The 14,939-nt window shown below is 52.5% G+C and overlaps 1 protein-coding gene across 2 annotated transcripts in view; it reads left to right on the top strand.

The window, feature by feature from the left end:
* The first annotated feature begins 1,121 nt into the window (after positions 1 to 1,121).
* The window catches only part of NFATC2 (nuclear factor of activated T cells 2), a 158,910-nt gene continuing 145,092 nt past the window's right edge, over positions 1,122 to 14,939 (top strand). The window contains exon 1 of one of the 2 annotated variants that reach the window (XM_061127517.1): positions 1,122 to 1,191. In XM_061127517.1, coding sequence (XP_060983500.1) covers positions 1,122 to 1,191 — 70 coding nt within the window. The remainder of the gene's footprint in view (positions 1,192 to 14,939) is intronic. The other variant, XM_061127520.1, reaches the window with a different exon arrangement.

Here is a 14,939-nt window from a genome sequence, read left to right as displayed (position 1 = left end):
GTTGATGGGGGCCACGCGTGGCATCCCATGGACCATCCTCTGGAGGCTGTGCAGAGTTCATGACATCCCTTCCCTTTATTTTCCTGTTTATTCAGAGCATGTGTAAACACATGGGTTGCCTGGTTTCGGCGTCTCTTTGGCCATTTCATTATTGCTGGAGCCTCTGAGCATCACTGGAAACCTTGGGTTTTCTAAATGAATCTAAAAATAGACCTCTTAAAAAAAAAATCTTGGAGAGTTGACACAAGGCACCGTTATTTATTTCTTTTCCCTCCTCCCCTCCCCCCCCCCCTTCCCACACCTCCCTCTTCCTCCCCATCAGTCCTGAGCACAAAAATTCTGGGCAGCCGGAGGCCCCCAGGGACAGGGAAGGGCCCCCTAGGTCAGTGTCCAGGGGCCCTGGACCCCCTGAGATGTCCGTGTGAGCCCTGGGCGACTTGCTCTGAGAGACGCCCGCTTGGAAGACGGGGGTCGCGGGTCTGGGGGGCGTTTGGGAGCCTTGGGCAGGGTTTATGCAAAGCTGCATCGGGCGAGGGAGGCGGTGGCCGGGGCGATCCTTGCGAACGGCAGCCTGGAGCTCGGGCAAGACCGACTTGGACACTCCCACGCCCCCACCCCCTTCCCCTCGCCGTCGCCCGCATCGGTCCGTCTCCCTGACTTTTCTCCGCGAACAATCAGGGACTTGTGCTGGCGGCCGAGGGAGCCACGGAGCTGGCTGGCCGCGGAGCGGGCGACGTCATGGATTCCTGAGTGTGAAGTTTGCAGGAAAGCCCTTAGTTTTGGAGATGGACGGGATCCAGCGGTTTCCATGGCGCTGGATAAACAGGAGGAAACAGTGAGGGAATCCCGTTATTTTACTGCATTGAAAGCCTATAAACACGGAGCGCGGGGAAGGAAGTCGCGTTCCCTCTCGAGTAAGCCCGAGCGCCGAGCCGCGCCGACTCCGCCGCGCCGGGAGCCGGGAGCCGGGAGGCGGGAGGCGCGCAGCTCCCGGGCCGCTCGCAGGCGCCTCGGCCAGGGCAGACCCCGAGCATGCTTTAGAGAGGACGGCGCCCCCCTGGCTCCCGGTCTGCCCCCGCGGAGCCCTCTCAGCCCGCGCGCCGAGCCCCCGTCCCCTCCAGATGCAGAGAGAGGCTGCGCTGAGACGGGGGCACTGCCAGCCCCTCCGCGCCATGGGGTCTGTGGACCAAGGTAACTGCCCCCCGCCCCGCGCTCCGGCCGCTTCCTCCTCCCGCCTCTCGGCACTTTCCCTTCTGCTTTCCCCGGCCAGCGCTTTCGGCTCCCGGCGGAGGTCGCGGGCAGGCCCGGGGACTCCGCTTTCCCAGGGCGCACAGGTAGCGTGGCCGGGAGGACGGGCGCCCCCGCCCTGGCCCAGGAGGGGGGTCGGGGGCGCCGACTTGGGACCACCTCGCGCGGGGGCAGCGAAGCGTCCCCGGGCGGGATTCCTTCCCCGGGCCAGCCTGTCAGAAGGATGGTCCCTTCCGTGGGACACCCGGAGGGATTCTCGCTACTAACCGCGGGCTGCTTAACCATTTCCGCGCTGGGCTTTGGAGAGCAGATGTCATTCAGCGGTATTATCATCATCATTTAGCTTTTTTTTTTTTTCTTCTTTAGGATAACAGGCTTGGTACTTTACTATCTAGTAATGAAGGATTTACTTTTTAACAGAGCCGTAGATGCTCTGGGACATTTAAACAATTTTCTTTCCCGTTTTTTTTTTTTTTTTTTCTTTCTTACCGATGTGCCTGGTGGATTCAGTTCTCCAGTTCCCCCTTTAAAGTGCACTGTACCATCAGTTTGTTTCGCGATCTGATTACACTCTCCTCTCCGTGTTTCTGTCTCTTTTTTCCCCTCCTCTTGGAGTTCGCCCTGGAATCATACCACTTACATCTTACGGGAGGGGCTTAACCTATACGAATATGATATGAAAATGTCCCATCTGGTTTGGGATTGCGGAGGGGTTTCGGCTATACCCTATCAGACTGGACTTGAAAACTGGAAACTAGGCGATGGGATGTGTTTTTCGGAGGCCAGTCTCGCGAATAGTGGGGGGCATGGCCGAGAGGGCAGGGCTGCAAGAGTTAAATGAAATAAATATGCGTAGGAGGAGTTAGCTTCGTGTCATAAAATCAGAGTTGAATGTAGGTTTTGTGCTCTGCGTGGCTGATTAAAGTTCTGGGGGGGAAGAAATGACAATTTCTGTAAATAAACCTGAGGGGCTATTTTTTTTTTTTTTGAAAACCGAAGTGGGGCCAGATGCCTTGGGTTAGGTAAATGGTGTGCTTTGCCACAGCGGACCTCAATGACATATTTTTAGCTGAGTTGCACTTTTGAAAGCAGGACCCTGCCAGCACTCTGGACATTTTAACTGGTACCAGTTTATCCTGTCCTTGGCTGGTGGTCAAGCCTATGACATAATGATCAAAATCATTATTAATATCGCATCACCTGTAAAGCGGGTGCTTTGAGACAGGCGACAGGTATATTAAGGGTGGGAATGGGCTTTTACTGCCATGCCTTGTATACTGAAAGGCAGTGTTTGATGTTGTGACGTGGGGGTGGGGGGCAGGCAAATGCCAAAATGAAGTCTGTTTGGAATAAGAGAGTTGGGAAGAGACTTCTCTTTTAGAGTGCGATCTCACAGGAGCCTCACCTTCTGCTCCAGGTTTGTGAACTTGGTCCTCTCTCACGGTTTGGGAGTGTGTGTATTTTGTGTGTGCACGTGCATTGCCTAAGCTCCCCAGCCCACGCTCGTGTGTCCAGGGACTGTAGAGCATGCGTGCTAGTGTGTGTCCACATGTGGGAGACAGGGCACCGCGTTGTTCCCGGCAAACGACTCTTGGCATGCCAGAGCAGCTGGGCACACAGACTGCAGTTCCAGGCTTCAGAGACAGTTGGCATGAGAGGCACTTCGACTGTGCCCGCATCGAGCTCTCCCGAGGGAAACCCAAACGGCCCTTCACACTCAAACACCGCCAGGAGCAGAGGGGCAGAGTGCAGGATGCGCGCAGATGGGCGGGGTCCTTAAATAGCAAATAGCACTATTTGCATGGTAAGAAAATACTGACCTCGCTGTGCAGCTTTGGGCCGAGGCCCTGGGAAAAACTGAAGATCTGAAAGAGGTGTGTTCAGTTTTATCTGCAGTGGGACGATGGAAACTATTTCAGGAATAAACAAACTCAGGGTGAGTTCTTCTCACTCCCAGACCCAAATTCCCTGCCTTCTGCCTGGCTTAGAATTTCTGCCTCGCTGCATTGCAGCTGTGTGATCTTGGGTGAGTGACTTAAACTCTCTGGGCCTCAGTCTCCACATCTGTAAAATGAAGCCGATAATAATGTCTCCCTTAACCTTAAAGAAGGTTGTGAGAGTCAGTGAGGTAGCACACGTAAAGCATCTAAAATGCTGCTGTGCTTATAGCCAACACTGAATAAATACCCTGTGGTTCCTACTAAAATGCAAAACAGTACCTTATATTGATATAGAAACTGGATTTCACGGCAAAAATTCTTTGAAGAGTCACAGTACCTTAAACCTCTCAAGAGACTTTGTGACTTCTTGGAGCTTCACAGTGACACAGGTTGGGCTAAGATTATGGCTTGTTGAGCCTCCATTTCCTCGTCTGTAAAAGGGAATAATGACAGTGATGACCTCACAGGGGACTCGTGAGCATCGTGTGAAATCATGCGTATAAAACACTCACCCCTGTGTTTGACATGTACTTAACACACACTGCATGTTATTATTTTCTGACAGTTGAGGACAATGAGAACCAGCTTTGCCCAGGATCACAAAGTAAGTTTGTAGCACAAAGCCAGGCACATGGCAAGGGGGTGGGGGAGTGTTATGAGCGCAGACTGGGAACGGCAGGGCTGAGGGTTTGACACGTGTGAAGTCGTCCATTGTCAGGGCCACTGTTCACGTTCGTGCTGGGGGAGGGAGCGGCGCAGAGAGGCGGGAGCCGGCGGGGGCCGCGGGGGAGGCTGGGACTCAGACCCAGGCCGCGGGCCACGCGCTCTGCTGTCTCTGGAACGTCTGCTCTTATTAGCATTGTATCACACCGTTTGACGGATGAGGAAACTGAGGCAGGCCAGACCCTTGTCCTGGCCTCCTTTGCCAACATTACATTGGGCCTTGCCACATCCTGGAAGAGAAAGAAGTCTGTGTGAGGAGGGTGGTGTGGAAGGGACAAGCATCCTTGTTGGAGACGGGGAAACTGAGGCAGCCTTTGATTTGTCCAGAGTGGAGGGTGAAGCAGGAAGAGTGCCTCGCCTTGCCTCAGGAGCACCGCCTTTCCACTTCCACCAGAGGAAGAAAACTCCCTGGACGGCCAGGGGGCTGTAAAGCCAGCACTGCTGCCTTCCCACAGAACCCACACCCGCTCCAAGAGCCCCACCTCCTGGCTGAAGCCCCTCCCTGGCTACCCAGTCCGCGCCCTCTCCAGGAAGACCTCTGGGCTTTGCCTTTTCTTCCCAGAAGTCCAGAGAGAAGCGCTCATTTTCCCAGATGCTCCTGCCTTTATTAAGAACTTCTCTTAAGTCAGCTGAGGACAGGGCCAGGTCATCCGTTTCTGTGACTGGTAGATGGTACCAATCTCTGGTGGATCCCAGGTTTCTATATCCTCCCAGGTTTCTATATTCAAGTCATCAACAGCTTAGAATCTGAGTGAGAGGTTCAAACCTTGGCTCTGCCACTTGCTGGCTATGTGACCTCCTGCAAGTAATTCACTCGGGAGCCTCAGTTTCCCCATATTTAGAAAAGGGTTAGTAATGTTGTCTGGAGTATTGGTTACTGTAGGAACTGGGTATCAACCAATCAGAATGGCAGGAGCAGTGTCCCAGGAGACTCCCCTGCTGGACCAGACTTTAACTCTTCATTTGCCCAATTGTAGGGAGGGTCTAAGATAGTGAAGGATGGGAGGCTGGCGTGCTGCAGTTCACGGGGTTGCAAAGGGTCGGACATGACTTAAGACTGAACAACAGCAATAAGGGAAGGTCTCAGGCTTTCCTGGTGGCCCAGCAGTAAAGAATCCGCCTGCAGATGCAGGAGATGCGGGTTCAGTTCCTGGGTCGGGAAGATCTCTTGGAGAAGGAAATGGCGACCTATTCCAGTATGCTTGCCTAGAATATCCCATGGACAGAGGAGCCTGGTGGGCTACCGTCCATGGGGTTGCAAAAAGAATCGGACACGACTTAGCGACTAAACAACACAGACGATAACAGGGAGGATCTCAAGGCAGCAGAGTCCCTTGGAGGGAAAGATAGCCGTCATCTACCAATCTACGGAGAGTTTCAATCTTTCAGCAAGCAACCTGAACCTCAAACTACTCAATAACTGCTGCTATTATTATTGTATAATTCATTAACTCAGTACTTATACACCCCAAATCCAACCTAAAAAAAACCACAACAGTTACCGAGTGTTTCCCACACATATTCTCACTGGCTAGCTCTCACTACACACGTGTCATTGAGGATTTCGGCTCTTACCTCGAAGAAGCGCTGCAGGTTACTCTTTCTGTTCCCTTGCTAGATCAGGAATTTGAGACTCTGACCGCCCAGACTGGGTGGGGCCCTCCTGTGCCCCCCCAGACCCCCACCACGCCGTCTCCTATCTTATGTGCCTCACACTGATGGTCATTGTCCATATGCCACGTCCATGTCCTCCTCCAGAACTGAACTCCGGGAACCAGAAACCTCAGCTGTCTTATTCACTCCGGGGGCCCTAGTGCCTGGAACGTGCCTGATACTCAGCAGGTTTCTGTACATTTTTTGTTCCATGGATGGAGGAATGAATGAATGGTGCACCATAGGGGCGCTTGACCTGTTCGGGCCACAGAACTAAGACCTAAAAGCTGAAGCACCGCGCCATCCTCTGGCTCACTCGTTCCACCTCTTTTTGACCATGACGGTGGTTTTGACTTGTGCGTTTTCCCACCACACGCTGGTGACCTAAGCAGCTTCCTTGTGGGTCATCCAACAGGCCCACGCTCTCACGCTGTCTGGAATGAGTCAGTTCCCAACAACAACAGCAACGGCGACCGTGACAGCTGCCACCGCTCCCTGAGCGCCCCGTATCTGCCAGGCACCACCCCAGGGCTTCTCCACAGGTCACCGCGTTGGCCCCCAACCAGCCCCACCTTGCACTGGGAGGGTGCCTGCTGCGCCCGGGTCACATCACTGCTGGCAAAGCTCGGAAGCAACCCCCTCCCACCACGTTGCTCCCCGTTAGGCTGAACAGTCATCGCAAGGAGGGCATCTGTTTTCCCCACCAGACTGTATATACTGTAGGGCCGAGCACGTGACGGATATTATCTTAGCAGAGTCTCCCAAAATAACCTGACCGGTTGCAGTTGAGTATGATTCTCCCATTTCAAGAAGAGGCGACCAGGACGGCCCGGTCAGGGCGTTCAGAGGGCGGCGCTGACGCTGAACGCCCTGCTTTTAAGGGTTGCCCGGTCCTGCCTCCCTGCTTCCTGCAGCCCCGTCGCCCAGCCAGTCGGTGAGCTATGCGGGCTCACGGTGGGGCTCTCTCCTGCCTTCCACCTGCCTCTCCGGGCCGCTGAGGGGCTCCTGGCGGCCCCATCCCTTCCCTCTCCAGCTGGGACCTGCCAGTAGGGACCCATTTCCTCAAAGTCCGTCTCGTTGGCCACATCTCTGCCTCGCACTTCTTCGCCCTGAGCCGCCAGGGTGCCCGTGTCCGGCGCCGCGGCTGCTGTGGGAGCAGGTCCGGGCTGCCCACTCGCCCCTTGGCACCCTCCAGTCCTTCCCTCGGCTTGGCCTGGGTCAGTCTTTCCACCCCGGGATCCCTGCTCCCTTTTTTTTTTTTCCCCCACATTTTTCTTCAAGGCCCAACTCATTTTCATCTCTTAGAAGCTGCCTTGACCACTGAATTCATTTTCATCCTTTCAAGCATCTCTGATGTACCGGTTGCCCTTCAACAGGCTGGGGATAAAGTGAACAAGACTGAGGGTGTCTGTCCTCACGAGGCAAACCTCAGGGGAGTCCAAGACAAATGAGGAATGGTGTTAAGGGCTAGAGACCATAACAGGAGCAACGCACTCGGTTTATACGTGTGTGTGTGGTGCGTGGGTGTTTGAGTTTCCTGCGGCTCCATCACAAATTACCGCAAACCGGGTGGCTTCAAACACAGAGATCTATTCTCTCACAGTTTCAGAGACTGAACGTGTGAAATCAAGGTGTCAGGGCTGTGTTCTCGCCGGAGGCGCTGGGGCACGACCCCTCCCTGTGTCTTTTAGCTCCCACTGGTCCCCGGCGGTCCTTGGTGTCCCTGGTCCTAGCTGCCTGTCTCCACTCTCCGCCTCTGTCTTCACGTGGCCGTCTGCCTCTGTGTCTGTGTGTCCTCTCCTCCTCTTACAAGGATGCCAGTCATTGGATTTGAGGACCTCATCTGGACTTGATCATGTCTGCAAAGACCCCCTCACCAAATCAGACCACAGGCACCAGTTCTTGAGGTTAGGACTTGAGCGTATTTGGGGAGAGGATGTAATTCAACACACACTCATGGGTCCCTTCCTCTCTAAAGATGTCTTATCCATTGACCTCTGAACGGTGAGGGATCTATCTCTACAGAATCTCAGACGGAAGGAACAGTGAGCCCCAAGGCCCAGAGGAGAGACCTGTGCTTGCGATCGTCAAGGAGCAGCCAGCCCCTTGTGGCTGAAACAGAAAGGGAGGGAGGGGAAGTGTGATCTGAACAGAAAGATGGGGGAAGCAGGCCAGGGCGGGACCCAGCAGGATTCTGTGAGCAGTTTGCAGTTCATTCTCGTGGTAAAGGGGAGGGCCTGGGGAAATCAGAAGTCACTGAGGGTGTGAGTTGCTGAGTCTTTTCAGAGAATCACACTGACCATTAAGTGGGAACCTCTCCCAGGTAACAGGGGATGCTTAGAATACAGGTGGGGGGCGACTGAACATGCGGTGGCCTGGGTGGGGATGACAGGGGCTGGGACCAGTGTGGGGAGCAGGGGGTGGGAAGGAGCTGGTGTTCCCCTGTCTGCAGGGAGCTCTCCTTCTTGGTTCCCAACTGTGCTCCCTTGAGCCTTGGGTCTGCACAGGGCTGGGCCCCATCTCTGGCCCTCAAGGGCACTTGGCATTAATTTTGTGAATAATATGAACCACTTCCAGTGGGTCTTCCTCTAGGCCCGGCCTGGATTCCCCCCAAGGCAGCTTCTCCTTCCCTCTCTGCTATCACCGGGAGTCAGAAGGCTTCTCTCGGCGTTTCATCTTGGTCCAAAAACTCCCTTTAGCGCATCCACCCTGGCTAATAACCCAGGAACAGTGTGACTCAGTAATGAATATCAGACTGGTGTGGGACAAAACCACTTCCGTGGCGGCATGTGTGACTTGGAAAGTAACATCACAACCTGCTCCATGCCTTAGTTTCTTTAACTGAGCAGCGTGGGTGACGGTAATCGTTACACACGGCGGAAGCTCGGAGGTTTGCGGACCAGGTCTGTGCTGTCTCAGTGGATACACAGTGATCAGTTCCTGGTAGCTGCCATTTTCACTGTTATTTTAGTGTTCATTTTCTTCAGTCTACTAACCTACAAGGCCTTCCCTGGTGGGCCAGAGGGAAAGAATTTGCCTGCCAATGCTGGAGACTCGGGTTGGATCCTTGGATCGGGAAGATCCCCTGGAGAAGGAAATGGCAACCCACTCTGGTATTCTTGCCTGGGGAATCCTATGGGCAGAGGAGCCTGGTGGGCTGCAGTTGCAGAGTTAGACACGACTTAGCAACTAAACAATAACAACTAACCTACAAGAGTCGTTTCTGACGGGGATAAATCGACTTTCTACCAAGTCTTTGGGGTCTCTTCTGGATGACCTAGTTCAGTCACTCAACCAGTGAGTTCAGAGGGGTTTGTGGAGGACCTGCTATTACAAGGCATGGGCTAGGTGGTATGCAGAATATCCAAGATATATAAGATGTACTCATTTACGTTTGGAAGTCAGATAAAGATTGAAAAATTGTTTTGTTTTGTTTTGTTGTAAAGTCACATAGGGGCACAATCGTGTGTGAAACCATTTACATGCAAAGGAACTAAAAGTTTCGATGAAGTCTACTGATTGTGTTGATAGAGGAATTTAAGAGAGAGGGGGCAAGAGCCGAGGCCATATGGTTTTTTGGGAGGGGGCGGGTGGGAGATGCTCTGGGGTATGGTTGTGCTGGAGGGAGCCTGGTGGCTTCGAGATCCCTGAGGTCAGCTTGCTTGTCCGCATCCCTCTCTGACTTCAAAGATTATGAACTCGACACAGATGCTCGAGTCTGCACCACTAGGGCGGGAGAGAGGATGGCTGTGGAAGCCGGACCCTGGGGGTGCAGTCATCTGGGGAGACGGCCGGGTGACAGAAGGGTGGCGGTGGACGGAGGGAAACGGCAGGCGGTTAGGAAATAGTTCCTGGGCTGGGCAGAGACTAACCAGTGCCCCAGCCCCTAGCGAACCAGCCCTCTGCTCCCTGCCATTAAGGCTCTGATTCAGTGGAAGGCGAAGCTCCCCTGGCAGAGGTATGGTGACACCTCCTGCTTAATTAAAGGCAAGAACCACAGTTTAAGGGCTCAGCAAGTGTGCTGACTGGGCTCTCCTGTGAAATGTCAGTTCCATAAGGTGGAAGGGCATGTGCCACGGAAGCAAGAGATGAAGAGGACAGACAAAGCCAGGACAAAGTAGGTGAGCAGGGGCCAGGGGGAAGGGGTCGAGGGCCTGGAGACCAGGGCCTGGCGCTCACACGCCCACAGGGGTGGACGGGGGCAGCAGGTGTGGCGGTGATGACCTGAGAGCAATAGAATCACCGGGAGAGGCGGCTTCTACCGGCCCCAGGTGACGGGGCCACCTGCAAGTACAGGTCCGATGTGGCCTCATCTTCCCATTTTGGGGAGCCATCGGGCACTTGACGTTTTAAATGAAACCTCTCAATTAAAAAAAAGATAGTTAGTTCAGATTAAAAAAAAGGTACAGGGCAGGCCAAGCATAATATGCCTGCAGGATGGGTTTGGCTAAGCTACTGCAGGCCTGTGACCACTGCTGCTGGGCGGTGGGGCGTGTCCTGACAGTCCACACCTCGATCTGGGTTCCGGCTTTTGGTAGACCCCTGTTTTCCTGGAGCTTTAACCCTCTCTGCCTGTCTGCTGGTAGTGGGGCGGGGAAGGGGCGGAGGAGGAGGGGTGCCAATTTCAGCAAACTGCCTTCAGCTGCCATCTTCTCCTGGAAGTTATCGTTCTTACAGCAGAAAAGTCCTGTCCAGGCTTTAAAAGATGACGTTGATCATAGATTGGAGTGAAAGTCAAGTTTGAAACTGTCTTGTGGTTCCCCCAAATCATGAGGCGCTCACTCCTGAAAACTGGCTTTGAGGGGAGGCAACGTGGAAGGGGATGCCAGCATACTCAGTGGTCGAGATGTTTTAGAAATCGAAATTGATGCAAAGGGACTTTGTGGTTACAAATCTGCCTTCCACTGCAGGGGGCATGGGTTTGATTCCTGGTCGGGGAACTAAGATTCCCACGTGCTGCAGGGCAAAATAATAAATAAATAAATACAAAAAGATAGATGCAAAAATCTACGATGAACAAAAAATAGAAAAAAACAAAACACAAGATCTGTATTACTTATTTTTCCTTTTACCTCAGGGTCTAGTATGGGCGCACAGAGCGCTGATACTAATCCTGTCTTTATTCCAAGTATAATGATTTACTTAACATGGATTTTCTTTGTGTTTATTTTTATTTTTTTAAAAATGTTTTATGAAAGCATAGTGTATTTGATTATTGAGGTTTTTGGTACCCTCCTGAATTTTGCCTCACTTGCCTCACTCTGGTTCCAGTCCTGGAGGAGTCAAATGCATCCATCTGTAAATTAAAATATTAGCATCTAGGGTGATAATCCCTGATGTACTTAAATTGAGGGGAGCTCCTTTCTGGAATCTGGGACAGAGTTCCTACTTTTCCGATTGAACACATTTCAGTGCCTACATCTTACAGTGAGGCTGTTATTACGATGGGGTCGTTGGGATGGTGGGGTTTGGGCTGAGAACACGTGACTAAGTTGTTACATGCTGCCATCCAGGCTGGCTATGTAGTCCGCAGGGCCCGGCATAAAAGAAAATCCTCGGCCCCTGGTTCAAATATTACTGATAATTTTAAGATGGTGGCGGCAGAGTGTTAGGCCTTGTGCGGGGTCCTCTGGGTGCGGGTCCCTGTCTGCTGCCGCTCAGGTTAGCGTTAGAGCATCCTTGACTCTCAGCTGGAATGGGGCCTCGGGTATGTGCGAATTCACTGCCCCCATTTTACAGACTGAAGAACTGAGGCGTAGAAAGGCCAGTTGACTTGCTGAAAAGTCACAGAGTGATTCAGAGGAAGCACTTGGATTGGATCCTGGGCGCCATTCTGTTGATCTTCCTGATGGTACCACAGGGTCACCCCAACCTTGGCCAAACAAGGATGTCTTCATGCCTGAGGTCGGTGGAGGTGCCATTGACCTCCAGGAAGTTCAGCTTGGAAGAGGAAGATCCATCAGTTTTGTTAGAATGGACCCCAAGAATCTGTTTCCTATACCACAGCATATTGTTTTACAAGTCTTTTTTTTTTTTTTTTTTCCTTTTGAAAAAGAAAAAAAGCATGTACAGGCAGAATTTCCCTGAAGCCACTGAGTCAGATGAAATGTTATTTACATGAAAATGATTACAGGTGTCATAACCATGCTAGAGGCTGGGCCGCCAGTTGTGCAAAACACCAGATTTCCGGACCTCCCTGACGAATCCCAGTAAACTGAGGCACCCAGGGACTCGGGTTCGCCCCTTGATGTCACCCCGAGTTCCGCGCGGCCTCCCAGCCTGAGCGCTGCTGGCTGCGGCTCTTTTATCCAGTCCTTCAGCTCCTATACAGTGAGTGCCCGCCGTGCCCTGGGAAGGCTTCCAGGGTCTGGGGCTGCAGCCGGACTCGCCAGATTCAAATACAGAATGTCCGGTGAACTTTGAATTTCAGGCAAACGACGAATGCTTTTTTAGTTTCAGTATGTCCCATACGATGTTGGGGGACCTACTTGGACTAAAAAAACATAAGTGTTGTTTTGTCCAAAATTCAAATTTAACTGGGTGTCCTGTGTTTTTATTCACTACATCTGACAGCCTTAGAGACACCAGTCAATGAAACAAACATTCTTGGTCTTGTGAGGCTTATAGTCAATTGAGAAGAGGCAGAAAAAGATGAGCAAATGTACTTATGAATAAAACACACTGCCAAGATAAACGCTTCGAGGAACACACAGCAGGGTCAGGGGACAGAGGAGGCCGGGGGTGCTATTTTTATTGGGATGATCGTGGAAGTTCTCTTTGAGGAGCTGACATTTGAGCTGAGTAATGAATGAAGCAAGGAGGTGACATTTATCAGTGGGAATAGTAGGTGCATAGGCCCCGGGGTGGGGCCATGCTCGGCATTTTCAAGGGAGAGCTGGATGATTGAGGAGGGGTGGCAGAAGGAAGTCAGAGATGGGAACCTGGCTGGAGATGATGCCTAAAGGGGGCTGGCGTGGGGCAGCTTATCTAGGACCTTGTAGGTCACGGGGCTTGTGTTTAATTCCCTGACACCTATGGGAGCCTCCTCCCTCGTCTTGTTACTTCCATGTTGGCCCTTACAGGGATCCCTTTCAAAATATCCCTTTGGCTGCTCCATGTCAGGGCCAGTGTGGAAGTAGGGAGACCAGGGAGGATAGTCATCAGGGGGAGAGATGACCTGCGCTAGGGTTGCCGGGGTTGGAGGCGGAATAGTGAAGCTGGTGAAATGCGATGGGATTTGGGGTTTTTTGGTTTGCTGAGGGTTTGCCTGTGGGTGTGAGCAGAGAGAAATAAAGGACTTACTCTTTGGTTTTCGGTGGGAGAACGTGATGGATGGGAGGGTGGTCTGGCTGGGAACTGTGGGAGAGGAGAAGTTTCGGATGATAAGTAGGTTGGTTTGGACAGGTGCGCTCCAAGGCGCCTGCTGGGTGCCCAGGTGGAGATGTTGAGTGGACGGTGGGACAGGTCCACTGCTTAGTCACTCTGTCGTGTCCAACTCATTGCGATGCTTTGGACTGTAGCCCACCAGGCTCCCCTGTCCGTGGGATTCTCCAGGCAAGAATACTGGAGTGGGTTGCCATTTCCTTTCCAAGGGGTCTTCCCGACCCAGGGATCAAACCCACATCTCCTGTGTCTCTTGCATCACAGGCGGATTTTTTTTTACCGGCTGAGCCATTGGGGAAGCCCCGGGAGAGGTGGAAACTGAGGCTAAAAATGAGCTTCATACCAGAGGGGGAAAGGAGGGCAGAGCTATGTGTTGGGGGGGTGGTGATCCTTCCAGGGCCAGCTTGAAGGGGCCTCAGCACTCAGACTCACCTGGGGTGGGTTGTGGTGGGAGGAACAGTAAACTCGGAGTATTTGTATTCACGTGCAATCAGATCATGCTGCCTTTTAAAAGACGTAGCCTGGAAGAGGAAAAGAGAGCTCAAGGATGGACTAGAGGATGAGAGTACGGATGCCTTTGTGTGCGCCCACTGTTTCCTGTCCTCACCACCGCCCACACTCCCCTTGTCTCTTGCCTGGATGGCTGCGTGAACCTCCTAATTGGTCTTCCTGCTGTAAACCTCCTCACCTGCAGTTTCTTCTCCAGCCAGAACCCAGAGCAACTGCTTAAAACCCCAAATATGATCTTGTCACGTACCTGCCTAAATACACTTCAGTCATTCCTCATTGGTCTTAGGTCCAAAATTCTCCACGAAGGCCCCCCCTCACCCCCAGCCTCACCTCACACCATCTTCTTGTCAGTCCCCAAGCACCTGCCCCTCCAGTCTCTTCTCAGGTCCTCCAGTGCGACCTGCCTCCTCCTGCCCCGGGGCCTTTGCACATGCTTTCCCAGCTGGCTGTTAGTTCTTCCCCTGACTCTTCGCTGGCTACCTTCTGCTCAGCCTTCTGTCCTCAGCTCAAGTATCACCTCCCCTAGGAAGCCTCTCTTGAATCCCGTGTTGACATTGTTGTAGCCTCTGTCCCAGCGCCTTCTCTCCTTTCATGGCACTTGTCTCAGTCTGTGATTATACACTAGAGTCAATGCTTTTGAAAGGAGCTGAAATCCTGGGCCAGGATCAGACGTGTGCTGGGATTTTCAGACCCTCAGTGGCCTCACTAGCCTGTTGGGGAGGCTAGTGTTGGGGAGCCTGGAGGGAAGCTCAAAGGCCAGGGCCTCCACGAGGTCAGCGGCAGGGTGGAACGCAGGTTGACAGAGCTTACTGTCGCGGCCTCCATCCCACCCTGCTGGAGTGGACTCTGAATGCACAAAGGTCATGCATTCTGCTCCTTGCTCCTAACAGCACAAACTATTTATTTTGGAATTGAAAATATGCCATCCCCCAACCTTCAGAGTGGCCTTTAGAGAAGAAGACTCTCTCACTTCCCAGTGCTCTAGCACTGGGTCAGGACCTAGTTATGGGTCAGGACCTAGTCTGAACACCTTCCCCTTAAGAGCTCTGATTTGGTGCAGATTCCAGATTCTAGAAACTTAAGAAATATTTCTCCTGTTCAGAGGAACAACAGAGGCAATTAGAGTATTATTTGCCACGTCCTGAACTGTTCTCAGAAGGCAGTTTATCAAATGGAAGGTGATTTACCTTTACTATCTCATCTTATTATTGGGTATCTCAAGAGGATGTCAGATGGGGTAAGAATTTAGATTCTTGCCTAAACAATTGGGGTGGTCAGATTAAGTCTTAGAGAGGAGGGTCCTTAAAGACAAATATAAGGATTTCACACACACAAGGACAGTCAGACTCCAATCATTCACCCATCCATCCATCCATCCATCCACTCTTCCACCCACCCACCCATCATCCATCCATCCATTCACTCTTCCACCCACCCATCCATTCATCCATCATCCATCCATCCACTCTTTCATCATCCATC

This window comes from Dama dama, chromosome 23 (assembly GCF_033118175.1).
Source record: "Dama dama isolate Ldn47 chromosome 23, ASM3311817v1, whole genome shotgun sequence".
In the NCBI taxonomy this organism is placed as follows: Eukaryota; Metazoa; Chordata; class Mammalia; order Artiodactyla; family Cervidae; genus Dama; species Dama dama.
Note: the sequence above shows the minus strand (reverse complement) of the source record. Positions and strands in the feature narration are given on the sequence as shown.